The sequence below is a fragment of the Sorex araneus genome, chromosome X (assembly GCF_027595985.1).
Source record: "Sorex araneus isolate mSorAra2 chromosome X, mSorAra2.pri, whole genome shotgun sequence".
NCBI classification, from domain to species: Eukaryota; Metazoa; Chordata; class Mammalia; order Eulipotyphla; family Soricidae; genus Sorex; species Sorex araneus.
The window spans coordinates 350,477,515-350,494,602 of NC_073313.1; the positions used below are offsets into that span (position 1 = coordinate 350,477,515).

At 44.3% G+C, this 17,088-nt stretch overlaps 1 protein-coding gene across 1 annotated transcript in view; it reads right to left on the bottom strand.

Annotated features, from left to right (window-relative positions):
* Window positions 1-17,088, bottom strand: part of NBAS (NBAS subunit of NRZ tethering complex) — a 388,118-nt gene that overhangs the window by 306,455 nt on the left and 64,575 nt on the right. Inside the window, exons 11-12 of the mRNA XM_055121563.1 lie at window positions 5,104-5,172; window positions 1,631-1,759 (exon numbers count right to left, since the gene is read on the bottom strand). Coding sequence (XP_054977538.1) covers window positions 1,631-1,759; window positions 5,104-5,172 — 198 coding nt within the window. The remainder of the gene's footprint in view (window positions 1-1,630; window positions 1,760-5,103; window positions 5,173-17,088) is intronic.

A 17,088-nucleotide genomic window follows, 5' to 3' on the forward strand; every position in this document is an offset into this window, starting at 1 on the left:
CTGATATGCCTACCAGAGATATTAAACAGTGCTTTGAGTTATTTATCCAAGTTCTTGAGTGTATAGTCAATTTAGTTACTCTCTAGGAGAATACAGAATATCCCTTGAATCATGGTGCCTCAATTAAAAATAATAGTAATAATAGTAATTTTTTTTTTAAATCACAGTTTTAAGTGAAGAATGTCTCATATTCAGCTAGTAAGTAAAAACAAAAAAGCACCTCTCCTGTTTAGAGCAAGCAAAAATCCAATAAGCTGGGTAGAGATGTGGAAACTAAATTGAAGGCAGTGCAATTAGGGCTGGTGAACCAAAATTTGAAAAATAACCCTAATAAATAAATTTAAGTCCATGACAACAAGCAAATGCAGAGCCACTTTTTTTTCCTCTTCCATTCTGAGGTGGAGGAATGCTATTAAGAATTATTTCTGATAGAGAAGGGGCCAGTATGACAAATTATAACTGGAAATGATGACACAGGACAAGAACTGAGTGTTAAAATTAGGTAAAGGGATATACATGATAACCTTTCAGTATATGTATCACAAACCACAATGGGAATAGGAGGAGAAGGAGGAGGAAGGAGGAGGAGGAGATGCACTGGCCATGGAGGGGGGGGTCCCTCGGGGTTTGAGTTAATGGGAGGGAAACTGGGGACACTGGTATTGGGAAATGTACACTGGTGGAGGGATGGGTGTTGGAGTGTTGGAACACCATATGACTGAAACCCATGAACAGCTTTGTAAGGGTCTATCTCAAAGTAACTCAATTTTAAAAAAATCTATTAAAAACAAAAAGAAGAATTCTCTTGGGGCCAGAGAGATAGCACAGCAGGCAGGGGCCCCTCGGAGCGGGTGGGCTCCAGCTTCCCTCTCCACCCAAGCAGACCTCCCGAGGCAAAGACCTCCGGAACCTAGCCACAGCCATTCTAATGCCCCTCTCCACATGTTCAGACGAGCCGCATGCATGAACGTACCGGCAGAGGAACCCAGGTGTGTGGGACCCGGGGCTGAGACCTCCAAGCCTGCTCAGATCGGGACTGGGCCTCTTCCGCCCAGATTTCCCATTTTCCAGTAGCTAGGCGGTCACACCCAGGGACTGCCCCCAGCGCCATGTAACCCCACCAACGGCCAAAATCCACAGATTTAAAAACAAGCTCCCAACATCTTATAGCCTATTTCTCCATCTGGGAGAACTGGCAAGCTACCGAGAGTTTCCTGCCCACATGGGCAGGATTGCCTTGCAATCTCCCCATGGTGTATTCATATACCAAAACCAGTAACAATGATGGGTCTCATTCTCCTGACCCTGAAAGAGCCTCCAATGCGGCATCCTTGGGAAGGACAAGTAAAAAGAGGCTGCTAAAATCTTAGGGCTAGGACGAATAGAGACGTTACTGAGACCGCTCAAGAAATTCGATCATCAATGGGATGACGATAATGATGATGATGATGAATACTTGACCTTAAACAGGAATCATGTTAAGAATAATCATGATCAGATGATTATAATCTGATATATGATTATAATCATAATCATGATCCTGCTTAGGTCTGATCATGACTCACTATATAGTGCATGTCTCACTCACATTGGACCCCTAGCACCACAGAAAAAGAAATGGAATAAATACCTGCTCATTTTGATTCCATTCTCCTTGCTGCTTCAGAGACGGGATGGCCCAGATGCTCAGCTTCCCTGAGAAGTGGATGGCGGCAAGAAGGTTCCCATCTGGAGAAACGCTCATCTTAAAGATCCCATCCTATACAACAATCAGACACTGTTAGGAACAGAGCAAGGGACTAGAGTCAAAGAGAAACTACTTCCAGTATGGACTAACTTTACTACAGAGACCAAGTCATAAATGATCCCTCGTGCTTAAAGGCTTAAGCAGCTTCACAAAACTGTAAATGTCCCCCTGATTATAAAAACAAAAGTCTCAAAGGAGTTCTTTCTTGTTTTCCATTTTTTTTTTTTTCCATGGGGAGATCATATCTGGCACTGTCTAAGACTTACTCCTCATTCTGCGCTCAGGAATCACCACTGATGGTGTTCAGGGGACTGTATGTGGAGTGTGGAATGGAACCCGGGTCAGCTGTGTGCAAGACAAGGGCCCTATCCACTGTAATATTACTCCAGCCAGAAAGGAGTATTATTTTACTTTTTTGGGGGGGCGGGGGGGTCACACCTGGCGATGCACAGGGGTTCCTCCTGGCTCTGCACTCAGGCATTACTCCTGGCGGTGCTCAGGGGACCATATGGGATACTGGGAATCGAACCCGTGTCAGCCACGTGCAAGGCAAACGCCCTACCCACTGTGCTATCACTCCAGCCCCTAAAGGAGTATTATTTTAACCAGTATTGATTAAAAACATATCTATAACCTAAAAACAAACATGGAATCTTCATATAAATGTTCCTTTATGTCACATTTCAATTACCATGTGTTATAATACCTTTTACAGGTTAATAGTAAGTAGATTCTGACTGATGAATCTACATCTTTGTAAGATTTTATAATATCTGGAACATTCTGTATATCATTTTCTTTTCTACCTCTTATAGAAAAGAAAAGATGAAAGAAGAGAGAAGGAGACACAGTTTAAGAGGAACTGATGGCAGTAAAGGGGAAAGAAAATGTATTTCATCATTAAAAGTACATGATGAATGTTTAAGATTTGTCAATTTGCTAAGAAATTATCCCATTTAAAGAATCTAACTGCTTTAAGTCAAAAAGTAAAAAACTATGACCACATCCCTCCATTCATTTGTGGAATATAAATGAAGCAAATGAACCAGACTCAGAAAAATACAGTGATTTCCACAGGGGAAATAGAAGGTGGATAAGAGACATTGTGGAAAGAGAGTCGGTTGAGAGTATAAAAGCAGTAGGACCTTGTGTTGGAAACAGAGAGGTAGAGAGGCATATTGCAACATAAGGCTGTATTTGCAATATCTCCACGATATTGCAAACCAGTGGCAAATCAACAAAATTCAATTTAAACAACAACAACAAAAAGTTGAAAAATGAAATCATCCTTCCCACTATAAAAAAAAAAAGCATCTAATTGTAGGTCCCAAATAGAGAAAAATTGCAATATATCACATGACTAACCCAAGGGCATAAAAACAAAATCCTCATATTCTTAGTACTATTTATCCAAGTAACTTCTCAGGCTTTTCCTGTTGGAGTACTAGGTAGCTCACTTGTCACAATGAAAGAAATCACAGATGTCATCCCCAGCACCCAATGAACAGAAACTAGACATCTCACTAGCCCCACTCAAGCACTGATTAAGGATAGGGTCTAGGGCCCGGAGCGATAGCACAAGCAGGTAGGGCGTTTGCCTTGCACACAACCGACCTGGGTTCGATCCCCGGCATCCCATATGGTTCCCCAAGCACTGCCAGGAATAATTCCTGAGTGCAAAGCCAGGAATAATCCCTGAGCATCGCTGGTTGTGACCCAAAAAAGAAAAAAAAAAAAAGGATAGGGTCTAAGGCAGTTTACTGACAAGTAACAAAAGAAAGAGCAGAAAATGACAGCCCACAACCATAGTTCATAAGAACATTTAGAAAATCTGGAAAGTGCCACCATCCCCCAAAGATTAAGGCTATCCGCTCCTGAACTGAAAATGTGACTACTAAAAAGACAGAATTTAAACCTGGCTCAATTCACCTTGAGACAATAGACAGACTTTAAGTCCTCAGGTCTAATGCACATTAATCACCAAAAGTAAACAGGACAATTGCATGAGTGAGTAAAACTGTTTGGATGGATGAATGTGTGAAAGATTAAAACCCTTCAATCTCCTCGCTGGGGATTTAAATTCAGTAGCTTTATATCAGGTCCATCCCAGAATGCCAGAATTAGAAATATAAGAAAGACTCAAATACAAATGCTTACAAATGCGTGGCAGAGAGGAGTCACACGGAAGTACTTCAAGCAGAAATTTAAATACATCACATCCTTTCCACGCTGATGTTTATTTCCTCCTTCATTTCTCTGTCTGCTAGCTTGCTACTGTGTGCAAACTGCTGTCTTTTTAACACTGACCCTCCAACTGTACTCATTTATTGTAATAGGGTTTGGAGAAAATCTTTGGGATTTTTTATGTATAATGTTATTGATAGAGAGCGTTTTATTTCTTTAAAAAAATTTTTTTAATTAATCACTGGGAGATATACAGTGCTCTACCACTGAAATACATCCCTGGTGATTAGACACTGGAGCAATCCATGTGCACGGTGAGTATGATCACTCCCATCAGGGCAGTACCTAACTATATGTCCAATTCAGGGTGAAACGGTCACATTCTTGTCACAGGCCCAAGGACAAGAGTAGAGCAATAATACTTGAAGCTACCATCAATATGCCTCCTTTTCTATTAGAGCAGCAATAGTTTCAGATTTAAGGAGGATTTGAAAAAAAAAATGGATATATTACTGATAAGGATACTAATTCCCAAAGTGGGCCAGAGATACATACAGTACAGCAGGTAGGGCATCTGCCTTGCACACGGCCAGTCCAAGTCTGATCCCAGGGTTCTCTGCCGCTGGTCTGGAGTGATCCTTGACTCAAACCTAGTAATAAGCCCTGTGCACCACCACGGGGTGCGGCTCCCACCAAAATCTTCCCAAGATAACATAAGAAACTTCAGAGTCTTCCAGGAATCTCCTTTGGACTATTTTCTCAGAGCCAGGAGTTTCAGGTTCATTCTCTAACTTTTCATGTTCTTTATTGAAATAAAATTTATACACAGCAAAATACATAATTTTCCATGCACAGCTCCATGAATGCTTACCAATGCATAAACTAATTATATAACTAAGGGCACATCTGCATGAAGAGCTCTAAGATCCAAGACCAATTTTACCCTTACAGGAACTCTGGTGAAAATGTCCAAGAACTCTAGGGCCAGAGAGACAGCGCATTTGCCTTGTTCACTCTCTGGTGTCCCATATGGTCCCCTGGCCCACCAGGAATGACCTCTGAGCACAGAGCCAGGAGTAAACCCTGAGTACTGCCAAGTATGTTTCCCACACCCACTCCCCACCCACAAAAAGAAAATGCTGAGAAGCACAGATTAGTCTAGTTTGCATTACCTGATCTTGTCCCTGACGCGTGTAAAATTTAACACTTAACATGCGTAATAATCCCAGCGTCTTTGGTACCTACAAAATAAAGCACAGCATACAAGAAAATTAATGGAACACTTTCTTATTATGGAAAGCCAAGTTTCTTAAACAGAGCTCTCAACCCCTTATGGAATAGCCCAACTTTGTAAAACTGTTCTCACTTTAAACTGAAGATTTACAGTGAAAGATTTATTCCAAGGAAGGCAGGGTGAGGAGCAAGTGTCTTGGGCTATTAGCAGAAGAATTCTGATACTCTGGAAGTGGATATAGTATAACACAGCACTGCATGTAAAAACAGCATCATAAGTATTTTTGTAAACTATACCACAGTAAAACTGACAAAAAATGTTTAAAATAAAATTCTTTACAAAATATTTTATTTGTACATCCATTTTTATATATCCATATACCTGGGGTAACATAAAAATTTATCTAGTGAATCAGGGAAAAGTTTAAGAAGTTAGTAGGTAAGTTTAAGAAATTCTTCTGAAGTCCCCTTATCATAAAATGGAAAAAAAAAACTATCAATCTATAATTTTAAGACATGATTAAGAAAATCATTAATAGATATCAAGAGATGTTCATGAAAATATTTCATTTAGCAAAAAATTGTGGTACATTATGAAACGTTATGAAGTGTTTTTCAAATACATGCTAAGAAACCAGAGAGAAGCCCAAGGAATGCTTTGCCTACAGGAAGTCTGGGGGTGCCCCCTGGCCCTGCAGGGTGCTCTGAGCACTGCATTTCAGATCTACTATCTCAGGTGGTTACACCTAAGCATTTACTGGCAAAAAACAAAGAAAGAAATGCTAACAAGTACAACCTCGGCAAATCACTAACATACTCTGAGTTCTTCTCAAATTAGGTTGTCTCAGGTTACTATTTTATCCTAATATCACAAAGGTGAAAACTTCCAAAATTTATAAAATTAAATTTAAAAAAATAATAAATATGCTGACATTTAAAAAAAACTTACAAAAGAAACTTCATTCACTAAGTAAATACTCCTATATTTGAACGATAGGAGGTGGGGGGGGAACACCACTTAAAAATCATTATTTAAAACAGTATGGCACTAGACTACCTTGTGTCTAGATTTAATATGTTTATAAAAGCAAAATAGAATATGGGTATAATACTTTTAAAAACAAACGCTGTTGAAAATTTAGATTTTATGTGAACAGAAAATGAAAAACATCCTATGGAAAAGCATTTGGAAGATCATCAAAAAAGCTAAAGACAAAATTACCATATTTTACCAAAATTACCATCCTAGGTGAAAATTAACAGAAAAAAATAGTACTAATAATTTAGAAAAGACATTCTGGCAAATACTTGAATGCAAATAATAATCATAGCACTGCTATCTATAAAGCCAATGAGTGAAAACAACTTAAATGTCCTCTATTTGAAGAATGGATACACAGATCTATCAGATTCATTCAGCAGAATATTATTTGGTCATAAAAAATAAGTGAAATTCTGACACACCTTAATGAATCTCAAAAGCATGTGGTAAATGGGGAAAGGCCATTTACGAAGGCCACCTACCAAATCACTGTGTGATTTCATTTAAATGAAAATTTGAATACAGGTAAATCCACAGAAAGAGTAGGACTGTGGAGAAGGGGGAACAGGGGTAGGCTCTCCACAGGTATGAGACCTCCTTTGGGAATGATGAAAATGCCCTGGGACTAGGTAGCAGTACCAATGCACAACCTTATGTTGTATGTATGTATGAAGTGGCACTGAACTGTACATTTTGAAACGGCCAATGGGAAGCCAGAGATAGAGTACAGCAGGCAGGGTACTTGCCGTGCATGTACCTGACTAGGGTTCAACCCTTAGCACCACACACAGTCCCAGGAGTACTGCCAGGACTGACACCTGAGAGCAGCCAGAAGTAAGCCCTGAGCACCACCAGGAGTGGCCAAAGAGAAAAGAAAAAAGCACAGGGGGGGGGGGGGGGGGCTTGTGGCTAATTTAGTACTGTTACACGAATTTTAATGTAAAAGCATAAGTCAAAGGGGGAAATGGGGGACTCCCATTTAGTTGAGATCAGTATTTTTCCTATGAGGATTTCTGAGTGGCTGCAAACGCCAATCACGGCGTAACTCCACATCTCCCAGGGTTTATAAGGAAGAGCAGAGAGAGGAAAGAAGCAAGACCAGAAAGAGGAAAATTGAGCCTATATGACAAGCACACCTCTGCCTAATTTGAAAACAGAGGATTATCCAAACTTCAAATTATAAAATCACTATAAAAACAAAGAGAAATATCACCAAACCCCAGGTGTCGCCTCAACTGCTCCCGCTCTCATCCCCCAGACCCCCCGCCCTTGGCCGCCACAAGCCTGGGTGGATGCCCTCACTGGAAGGCGCGCTGTCTCCTCTGCTACAGTAAACTTCCTGAGGGCTGCGACCTTTCCCAGTACCCGGAAGCAGAGATTTGATATGGAACAAATAAAACTTACCTTGCACTGATGACACTGATATTAATTGGGAAACTTTAGTCAATGCATATATTGGATTTTGCATATATTTCAGAACCTGTCAGGCTTGTGAGAGAAATTAGAATGTACGTATGTGTCGGCAGCACTTTTGGTCAATACCTACCCCAAATCATAGCAAGCTTAAACACACAAAACGAGAAAATTCAAAGAGAACAAGATCTGCCATGTGACAAGAAGAATTAATCCTATAATTTAAAAATTACTGTGAAGTAAGGAAAGACAATGTACAGTGATTGTAAGTTTAACTGCAAGATATATTTAAAAGCTACTAACATGATTAAAATATACTTGCAGCACTTCAAGAAGTTAATCCTACAACAGAGCATTCAATTTGTAATGCGATTTTTGGAAAACAATATGAACAGTCCTCAAAATACTAGAAATTAAGCTTCCATTTGACCTGTAGGGAGCCATTTTACCTTACTGATCTTATCCTGTCACTATTTGTTTAATCACTAGCTAACCCCATGCCACACCTAGTAAAGGTTGCCACTCCTAATCTTACTGATCTTATCCTATCAGCATTTGTTTATTACTAGCTAAATCCCGTGCCACACCCTGCATTTCTGTTGGGGGTCCTGGCACCACCTCCTCCCAACAGGGAGGTATAAATACTGTAACTGCCATAGAATAAATGCCTTTTCTCCCTCCTCCGGGCTCTGCATCTATTCTTTCGGCTGCGCCCTACGAAGGGTTCTCCCTGCTGAACAGAACGAGACCTCCACATCGACTTCCACACCTGGCACCCAACGTGGGGCTATTTGCCATTCCCTGGGGTAAAACCTTCCATTGAAAACGTTGCATGGGCTCTTTATAATTAATAGCTGGCAAACTAAAGGCAAAACGTGGGCGATCATCAGGATGCAAGGGAATTGAGAAGAAGCAGTCTTTTAAATCGAGTACTATCTTATACATTTCTGAAGGGATGGCTGCTGGGGACGGCAGTCCAGGTTGAAGCGCCCCGAAAATGACCATGGTTTTATTTACTGCTCGAAGATCCTGTAGCAGTCGCCAACTGCCATTTTTCTTTTTTATAACAAAAATGGGTGTGTTCCAGGGGGAAGAGGTGGGTTCTATGTGTCCCGCCGCGAGTTGTTCCTGCACTAACAACCTGGCGGCCTGTAATTTTTCAGTGGGAAGCGGCCACTGGTCCACCCATACAGGCTCATTGGACTTCCATATGATCTTATCCGTATGGGGTGCAGGAGGAGCAGTGGCAGTTACTGAGAATAAACCTAAGCCTGTGCGGTCATTTTTCACTGGGTCGAGGGCTAGCGGCGCAGGCGTGCCCTGGAGGTATTTTCCTAGAACCTTTCCAGGAGAATAACTTGCTGCAAGGAGCATGTCTAGGCCCTTGGCATCAATTAGTATAAGGTCCATTTGTGAAAGAATATCCCTGCCCCAGAGATTGAGTGGGAGCCCGGGCAGAACATAGGGGCGTACCATCCCAGATCTTCCCTCCTTGGTGCGCCAATCAAGCGGAAATGAGCTTAACATAGGGTTTTGGGATTGACCTATACCCTGAAGGTGAGTCAGTGAGGGGGTGAGGGGCCACCTTTTTGGCCAGTCTTTTTCAGCAATGACTGTTACATCCGCACCAGTGTCAATCAGACCTAAAAACTCCTTCCCGTTGATCTCTAAAGTCATCAGGCCCTTGTGATTAAGAATGCGTTGGGCAAAAAATGCAAAAGTCTCTGACATTGGGGGTGGTTTTTGTACTGTTGTTATTGGAATGAGTATTAGCTGTGCTAGCCGCGCGCCAGCGTCCAAGACTGAAAATGGGGAGAGTGATTCAACTACTACTCCAATCTGCCCTTGAAAATCAGCATCTATAATCCTGGGGAGTACTTGCATGCCCTGAGGGAGCATATTGCCTCGCCCAATAATTAGGCCAAAAGTTCCAGATGGCAAAGGGCCACAGGCGTTGACATACACTATCTGGGGACCCTGTTCTTTAACTAATATTGTGCGGGAGGTGGCACAGAGATCCAATCCGGCTGAGTATGGGATGGCTCTGCAGAGGGGTTGGGTGCCGATGGGTTGAACAGCCCATGATTTTGAGTTGCCCTGGTCATGGGAGAGGGAGCGAATTGGGGGCTGGACGCCGATGGGTTGAACGGCCCATGATTCTGAGGTGCCCCAGACACGGGAGAGGGAGAGGACTGGGGGCCCTGGGGCTGGCCCTGTATCGTTTCCCGGCCTGGCCTTCTGGCGGCACTCTGACGACCAGTGGAAACCCTGTTTGCACTTAGGGCAAGGACTTCTAGGTCTGGGCCACGATTTTTTATTGGGACAGTTTCTTAAGAAATGTCCAGGCTGCCGACAGCCAAAGCACAGCTTGTTCTGACTGTTCGATGGTTGAATAGAGAACTGTTTGAAGGCAGCCCCTATAGCATGCCCTATGTTTTGGGTGGTGGGATCCACCTCGGAGCATAGCCGAATGTATTCTGAGAGGGTCTTCCCACGCTTATAGGGGCGGAGTGTGGCCTGGCAGATGGGATTAGCATTCTCATAGGCCAAATGGCGGATCAGCTCATTATCCGTCTCTTCGCCTCCCATAAGTTTTTCAGCCGCCTCCGTGAGGCGCCCTATGAAATCACTATAGGGCTCGTTAGCTCCCTGATGAACCTTGGCTAAGGATGTTACCACCGACCCTTTAGAGGGAAGTGCCTTCCAGGCCCGGAGGGCAGCCACATGTATTTGGGCAAGTAGCCCTGGGGGAAATTGAGCCTGCACCTCATTAGAATCAAAGGGTGCCTGACCCTGAAATTTAGCAAAGATCCAGGATGAGGAAGAGCCTCCTGCCTCGACGTTGCGGCGCGCCATTTCTTGGCATCGTTCTAAATAATCTGCTTTCCACAAGAGATAGTCTCCCCTACTCAGGACAGCCTTAGCGACTGAGAACCAGTCGTTCGGCATGAGCCATCCCTCACAAAAGGAGTCCAAAAGGCCAAGCGTAAAAGGAGCAGTGGGGCCGCAAGAAGAGACAGCAGCCTTTAAATCTTTCAGGTCTTCAAATTTCAATCTACGATAGCTTTGGCGGATTGGTGCCTGTGGAGCTACGTCCTGAGGGGAATTTTCCTCTTGGGAATGTGCCCCTTCCTCAGGCTGATCGGCCTCCTCAACTTCTCTGTCTGAGGGATCATCATCAGGTGGAGCCGTGGCAGAGGTGGGGTATTTGGGGGTCCGAGAATGGGACCTGGTAACGGGGAAGGCAGCCATAGGTTTTGAAGCTAGAGCGTGGCAGGGCGGAGGAGACCGAATTTGCACTAGATTCTTGGGAGAGGGCAGAAGGCTGCAGGGCACTCACTAGTTCCTGAACCAGCTGCCTTATTTCAGTCAAAAGTTGGACATTTTCCTGTTTCTGTTGGGGAACTGCGCATAAGGCGGTGGTGTCCTGGGCAAGCTGGCGGGCTGCCTCACTGGCGTATGGGGGATTAAAAAAGGCAGTGTCATGGGACAGATAATGGAGTGGTGGAGCTGACGGCTGACACCTCTCCTCCTCATCTACCTGGGTAGCCTTGTCCTCCAGTTTACAACTCTCCTCCTCATCTACCTGGGTAGCCTTGTCCTCCAGTTTACAACTCTCCTCCTCATCTACCTGGGTAGCCTTGTCCTCCAGGGGCAAGGATTTAAGTTCCGGAGGAGAGGGATCGGGGATATCAGAAGTCACAGGATAGTCTCGGAGGTGCCTCTGCGCGGGAGGGCTTAGATAAGGGAGCAGGATGGTCAGAGCCTATGGTAGTAGAATTTGAGGAGTCAGTCCCCTGCATGGGGGGTGCCTCATCCCCAAAGACTGAGGAAGCCTCTGAACTCTCATACTTTTTCCTCAAAAAAATCTCAATTTCGGAAACACGGTGCTGAATCTCTGAAAATGGCTGACTTTTTCTCGCCTTAAAAATCTCATTTAAGATCCAAATAAAATTAGCAAGACAAAGGATGCAAATAACTGGGGATTCCCAGGAGTAGGTAGGGATGGAGGAATCAGAGGGTAAGTAGGCCATTCCCGCACCACGGTGTGTGCCAAGAGAAAGGCGACCCTCAGAAATACTCACTTTTTCCGTGAATTCGACAGCCAAAAATTTGTGGCTCAAATTCTTGCTCCCATTAGGGCACAATGGCCCGACATCTATATGATCCATTATATGGATGATATACTGCTTGCTGGATCTGACCCACAGGCCACTATGCTCTGTTGCAATCAGGTGATCCGTGCGTTTACTCAGTCTGGCTTTCAAATTGCCCCCGAAAAAATTCAGATCGCTGACCCTTATACCTTTCTTGGATTTCGTCTTGAGGGGTCCTGTGTACTTTTGCAAAAAACTCAGCTGAAGCTTACTTCATTAAAGACACTACATGATTTTCAACAACTGCTTGGGCATATTACATGGCTCAGTCCCTATCTGAAACTTACCAAAGGAGACCTTATGCCCCTGTATGACCTTTTGCGCGGTGATGCTGACCCTTCTTCCCCTCGGAGTCTGACACCAGCAGCCCGAGAATCCCTAGTTCTCATAGAAAAAGCGATTGAAGGTCACTTTGTTTGCTCTCTAGATTATCAGCGCCCTTTTCACCTCCTTATCTTCGCTACTCCTCATTCTCCTACAGGCTTAATTTGGCAGGAAAACCCTGTTTCTTGGATTCACCTTCCTGCCACACCAAAGAAAGTTCTTGTACCCTACTATCTCTTAGTGGCATCCTTAATTATTGAAGGAAGGGGTTTCTCTCGCAGACACTTTGGTTTTGAACTGGCTTCTGTTATTCAACCCTACAATAAGGAACAGATAGATTGGCTTCTTCAAAATACTGATGATTGGCCCATCGCCTGCGCTTCCTTTTCAGGAATTTTAGATAATCATTATCCCCCCAATAAGTTGATACAATTTATGGCTTTACATCAATGGGTTTTTCCTGTTGTCACTAAGACCAGCCCTATCCCTGGGGCTAAAGTGATTTTCACTAATGGATCTTCTAATGGCCAGGCCGCCTATGCCTGTGAGGGTGAGACTGTTTCCTTTTCCACAAAGGAGTCCTCTGCTCAGCTGGTTGAACTCACAGCTGTTCTAATGGTTTTTAAAAAATTTTCCCTTCTTCCTTTCAATTTATACACGGATAGTGCCTATGTGGCCTTCTCTATACCATTACTGGAGACTATTAGTTACATAAAACCCTCCTCCCCTGCAACGTCATTGTTTTTGCAAATCCAACAGTATATTCGCTCCCGGCGAGCTCCATTTTTCATAGGTCATCTCCGTGCCCACACTAACCTCCCTGGGCCACTGGCGGCAGGTAATCACTTGGCAGATTTGGCCACCCGATCTTTCACAGCGCTAACTCTACAAGCAGATCCGCTGCAGGAGGCCACAACTGCACATGCCCTTCACCATCTGAATGCTCAAACTCTCCGCCTTATGTTTAAAATCACGCATGAGCAGGCACGGCAGATTGTGCACCAGTGCCCTTCCTGTGTATCCCTTCTACCCGTGCCTCACTTAGGGGTCAATCCCCGAGGACTAGTCCCTAATGCCATCTGGCAAATGGATGTCACTCATATTCCTTCCTTTGGGCAGCTTAAATATGTGCATGTGACTATTGATACCTTTAGTGGGTTTATTTGCGCCTCAGCCCAGACTGGAGAGGCCTCAAAAAATGTCATTGCTCATGTCTTGCACTGCTTTTCTGTACTGGGCAAACCACAGCTAATAAAAACAGACAATGGTCCAGGATACACTGGAAAAAAGTTTGAGCATTTTTGTAAGAAGCTGCAGATTTCCCATCATACAGGGATCCCCTATAACCCTCAAGGGCAGGGGATAGTGGAGCGAGCCCATCTCACTCTTAAAACATATATTCAAAAGCTCCGGACAGAAAAGGAACTGTACCCAGCCTCACTTTCCCCTAAGACGTTACTATCTCACACTTTGTTTGTCATGAACTTTCTTAAACTGGACAAAGAAGGTCGCAGCGCAGCGGACCGTTTTTGGCATACTTCCACCAGCCACACTTATGCAAAAGTAAGGTGGAAAGACCCTCTGAGTGGTCTATGGAAGGGCCCTGATCCAGTCCTTATATGGGGCCGAGGATCAGCCTGCATATTTGATGCTGCTGATAGTGTAGCCCGCTGGCTCCCCAAACGACTGATAAGGCAGGTCGACACACCTGCTCTGGCTGAACCGACTTCCACCCCGAGAATAAATGAATCCTCTGAGGACAGTGTCCCTTCTGCCACTGCCCAGGAACTTGCTTCTGCTCAGTCAGCCGCGTCGGGAGTGACCAACTAGTGGTCTCGCTCACAGAACAGTTATTCAGACTTGGCCTGGCTGGAGCAGGAACCAGCGTTACTTCAAGACCGAAGATGATGCCCGTAGGGCAGGATGGGGAGTCTCAGTGTGAATGTGGTGAGTGGGGTGCGCACCCGCGTGAAAGAAGGACCAGTCCGAGCGTGTACAGGAGTAAGATTTGTGCGTGTGCTCCTAGTGTGTGTGCAATTGTCTCATCTTTCTTAGTTCTGCTTACTTTTCAACAACTTTGAGAAGGTTTTGCCAGCTTATATCAACAAAAGTGCTTTCTTGACCCGTTTTTTTCAACAAGCAGGAAACTGGCTGCTCAGGCAGAGAAACAGGGAGCTATGTTCCCAATCGGCCGACAGGGCTCACTTTGCCCTGGGGACTGCTCTTTCCTTTCTCAGTCTATCAGTTTTTTTCCTGCCATTCTTGAGGGGTCAGATTGATCGATCAAGTATATATTTGTGCACATGTGTGATGTTTATTGTCTGACTGTCTGTCTCTGTCTGTGGAACACTCGAGTATTAGAGCTAGTTTAAAGTCAGTAATTCTTAGATTCGGGCAAACAAAATCAAGGGAGGTCAGAGTGATATGGAGCCCAGCAATTTAAAAGATCTAAGTATCTTTGGAGCTTGCTAGATCAGGTCTAAACAAAGATTTCTAATCAGAATGTGGCGCCTACAAAGAAATTGAATTTTTCAATCTAGATTTCATATTGGGAGAACATTAATAGTTATTAACAGTTGAAATCCTCTTGAATTCTAGTAAGCTAAACATATCTATTGGACTTACATTCCTCACCCTCCACTTTTACAGGTTGTAGATTGGACCATGCCAGGACCCAGTATCTGGGCTAACAATTCCTTTCTTTTACCCCCTGCATGGGATTCACAGATGCCTCAGCTGCCGAATAAAGAAACACCTTTTAATTTTTTCTCTAGGATACTCACTTGATCCTGTCTGCATTGGAGTGCCTCCCTGTCTCCCTCTTCACTTTCAGACTTGGATTCATACCAAGTCCCAAATTCATACTACCTCTGATCACTCACAAAAAGATTTTTCTTTTCTGGTGATTGTGCATTATTTACCTGTCAATCCAAGATTCTCCCCACAGTATAATTTTATTAAAGGCCAGATCGCATATGGTTACCAGTGAACCTGACCAGAGAATGGCAACACTCCCCCGATAAAGGGCTCCTGACTGAAGACCTGACACAACTGCTCCGGCACTCCTGACAATTCCTTGGGCCTCTGATCGCAGCTATCCTGGACTCATTGCTGTAACCACCACTGATGCTGTTGCAGGAATAGTTCTTCAAGCCTCGGTCCAGACACACAACTTCGTCTAAACATGACAAAATGACTCTTACCACCTTAGGACAATGCAGGCTACTGTCAACCATGATGTTGAGCAACAATTGGACACTCTACAGCAAGTGCTACTGTGGGTCCAGGGCTGGGTTAATATCTTAGAGTAACAAATGAGATTTTCGAGTGTTTAAGGATCTTTGGCTTGATTTGTAGGACCTCATCTTCCCCCAGTTCTTTACCTTGAGGATGCCGGGCTCCCAAGGACTTATTCTTGTGGATCAGGTTGCCAGGCAAAGCACTGCAAGGGAGGGCTGATACCCCAGCCCGGCTCCCTGCGAGGTATTCCGGTATAGCTTAGAGGTTACTCCAAAACCAAGGATTGATGGGGCCTATGAGGAGCCCCCTGCAAAGACCCGATCATCCTTTCCTTCCTCTCCCTGCAAAAATGGAGTCTTTATGTCACAAGGGATACCGGACAATGCCTCCCCTGACCACATTTAATTTAAAACAAAACAGGGGGAGATGTAGGGAGCCATTTTACCTTACTGATCTTATCCTGTCACTATTTGTTTAATCACTAGCTAACCCCATGCCACACCTAGTAAAGGTTGCCACTCCTAATCTTACTGATCTTATCCTATCAGCATTTGTTTACTACTAGCTAAATCCCGTGTCACACCCTGCATTTCTGTTGGGGGTCCTGGCACCACCTCCTCCCAACAGGGAGGTATAAATACTGTAACTGCCATAGAATAAATGCCTTTTCTCCCTCCTCCGGGCTCTGCTTCTGTTCTTTCGGCTGCACCCTACGAAGGGTTCTCCCTGCTGAACAGAACGAGACCTCCACATCGACTTCCACAGACCCAGCAATACCACTTCTGGGAATATACCCTAGGGGCCCAAAAACACAGTCTAAACACCATCTGCACTCCTATGTTCATTGCAACCCTATTCACAATAGCCGGAATCTGGAAACAACACGACTGCTTAAGAACAGATGACTGAATAAAGAAACAATGGTACAACCACACAATGGAACACTACACAGTCACAGGGGAAAATGAAAGCCATGAAATGTGCTTATAAATGGATGGACATGGAGAATACCATGCTGAGAGAAATGAGTCAGAAGGAGAGGAAAAGACAGATAATGTCTATACTTATTTATGGGGTACAAAAGAACATAGTATGAGGCTCAGTCCAAGGACAGAAAAAACAGGAGCCAGGAGGACTGGCCCATAGTTGGAAGCTTGCCACAAGTTGATGGGGTGGGCAAAGGGCAGTCAGGACAGAGAAGGGACCACTATGACAATAAAAGTTGGAAACGATCACTCTGGACAAGGACTGAGTGCAAAAGGAATATGCATGATAACCTTTCAGTATCTGTGTTGCAAGCCAGAATGCCCACAAGGGGAGGGGGAGGATGGAGTAGAGGGAGACAGAAGGGGTGTGGGAGAGTGGGGGGGGGGAGAAAGAGAGAGAGAGAGAGAGAGAGAGAGAGAGAGGAGAAAGAGAGGGAAGAGGAGGAGGAAGAGGAGGAAGAGGAGGAGGAGGGGAAGGAGGAGGTACCTGCCAAAGAAAAAGTACCTGCAATAGAGGGGGGGAGGATAATGAAACATTGTATGACTGAAACCCAATCAAGAACAACTTTGTAATTGTGTATCTCACAGTGATTCAATTAAAAATAAATTTTAAAAAAATTCTCCCCACTTGGAGCTGGAGCAACAGCACAGCCAGTAGGACATTTGCCTTGCATGCGGCCGACCTGGGTTTGATTCCCAGCATACTAGATGGTCCTCCGAGCACCGCCAGGAGTAATTCCTGAGTGCAGAGCCACTTATTCT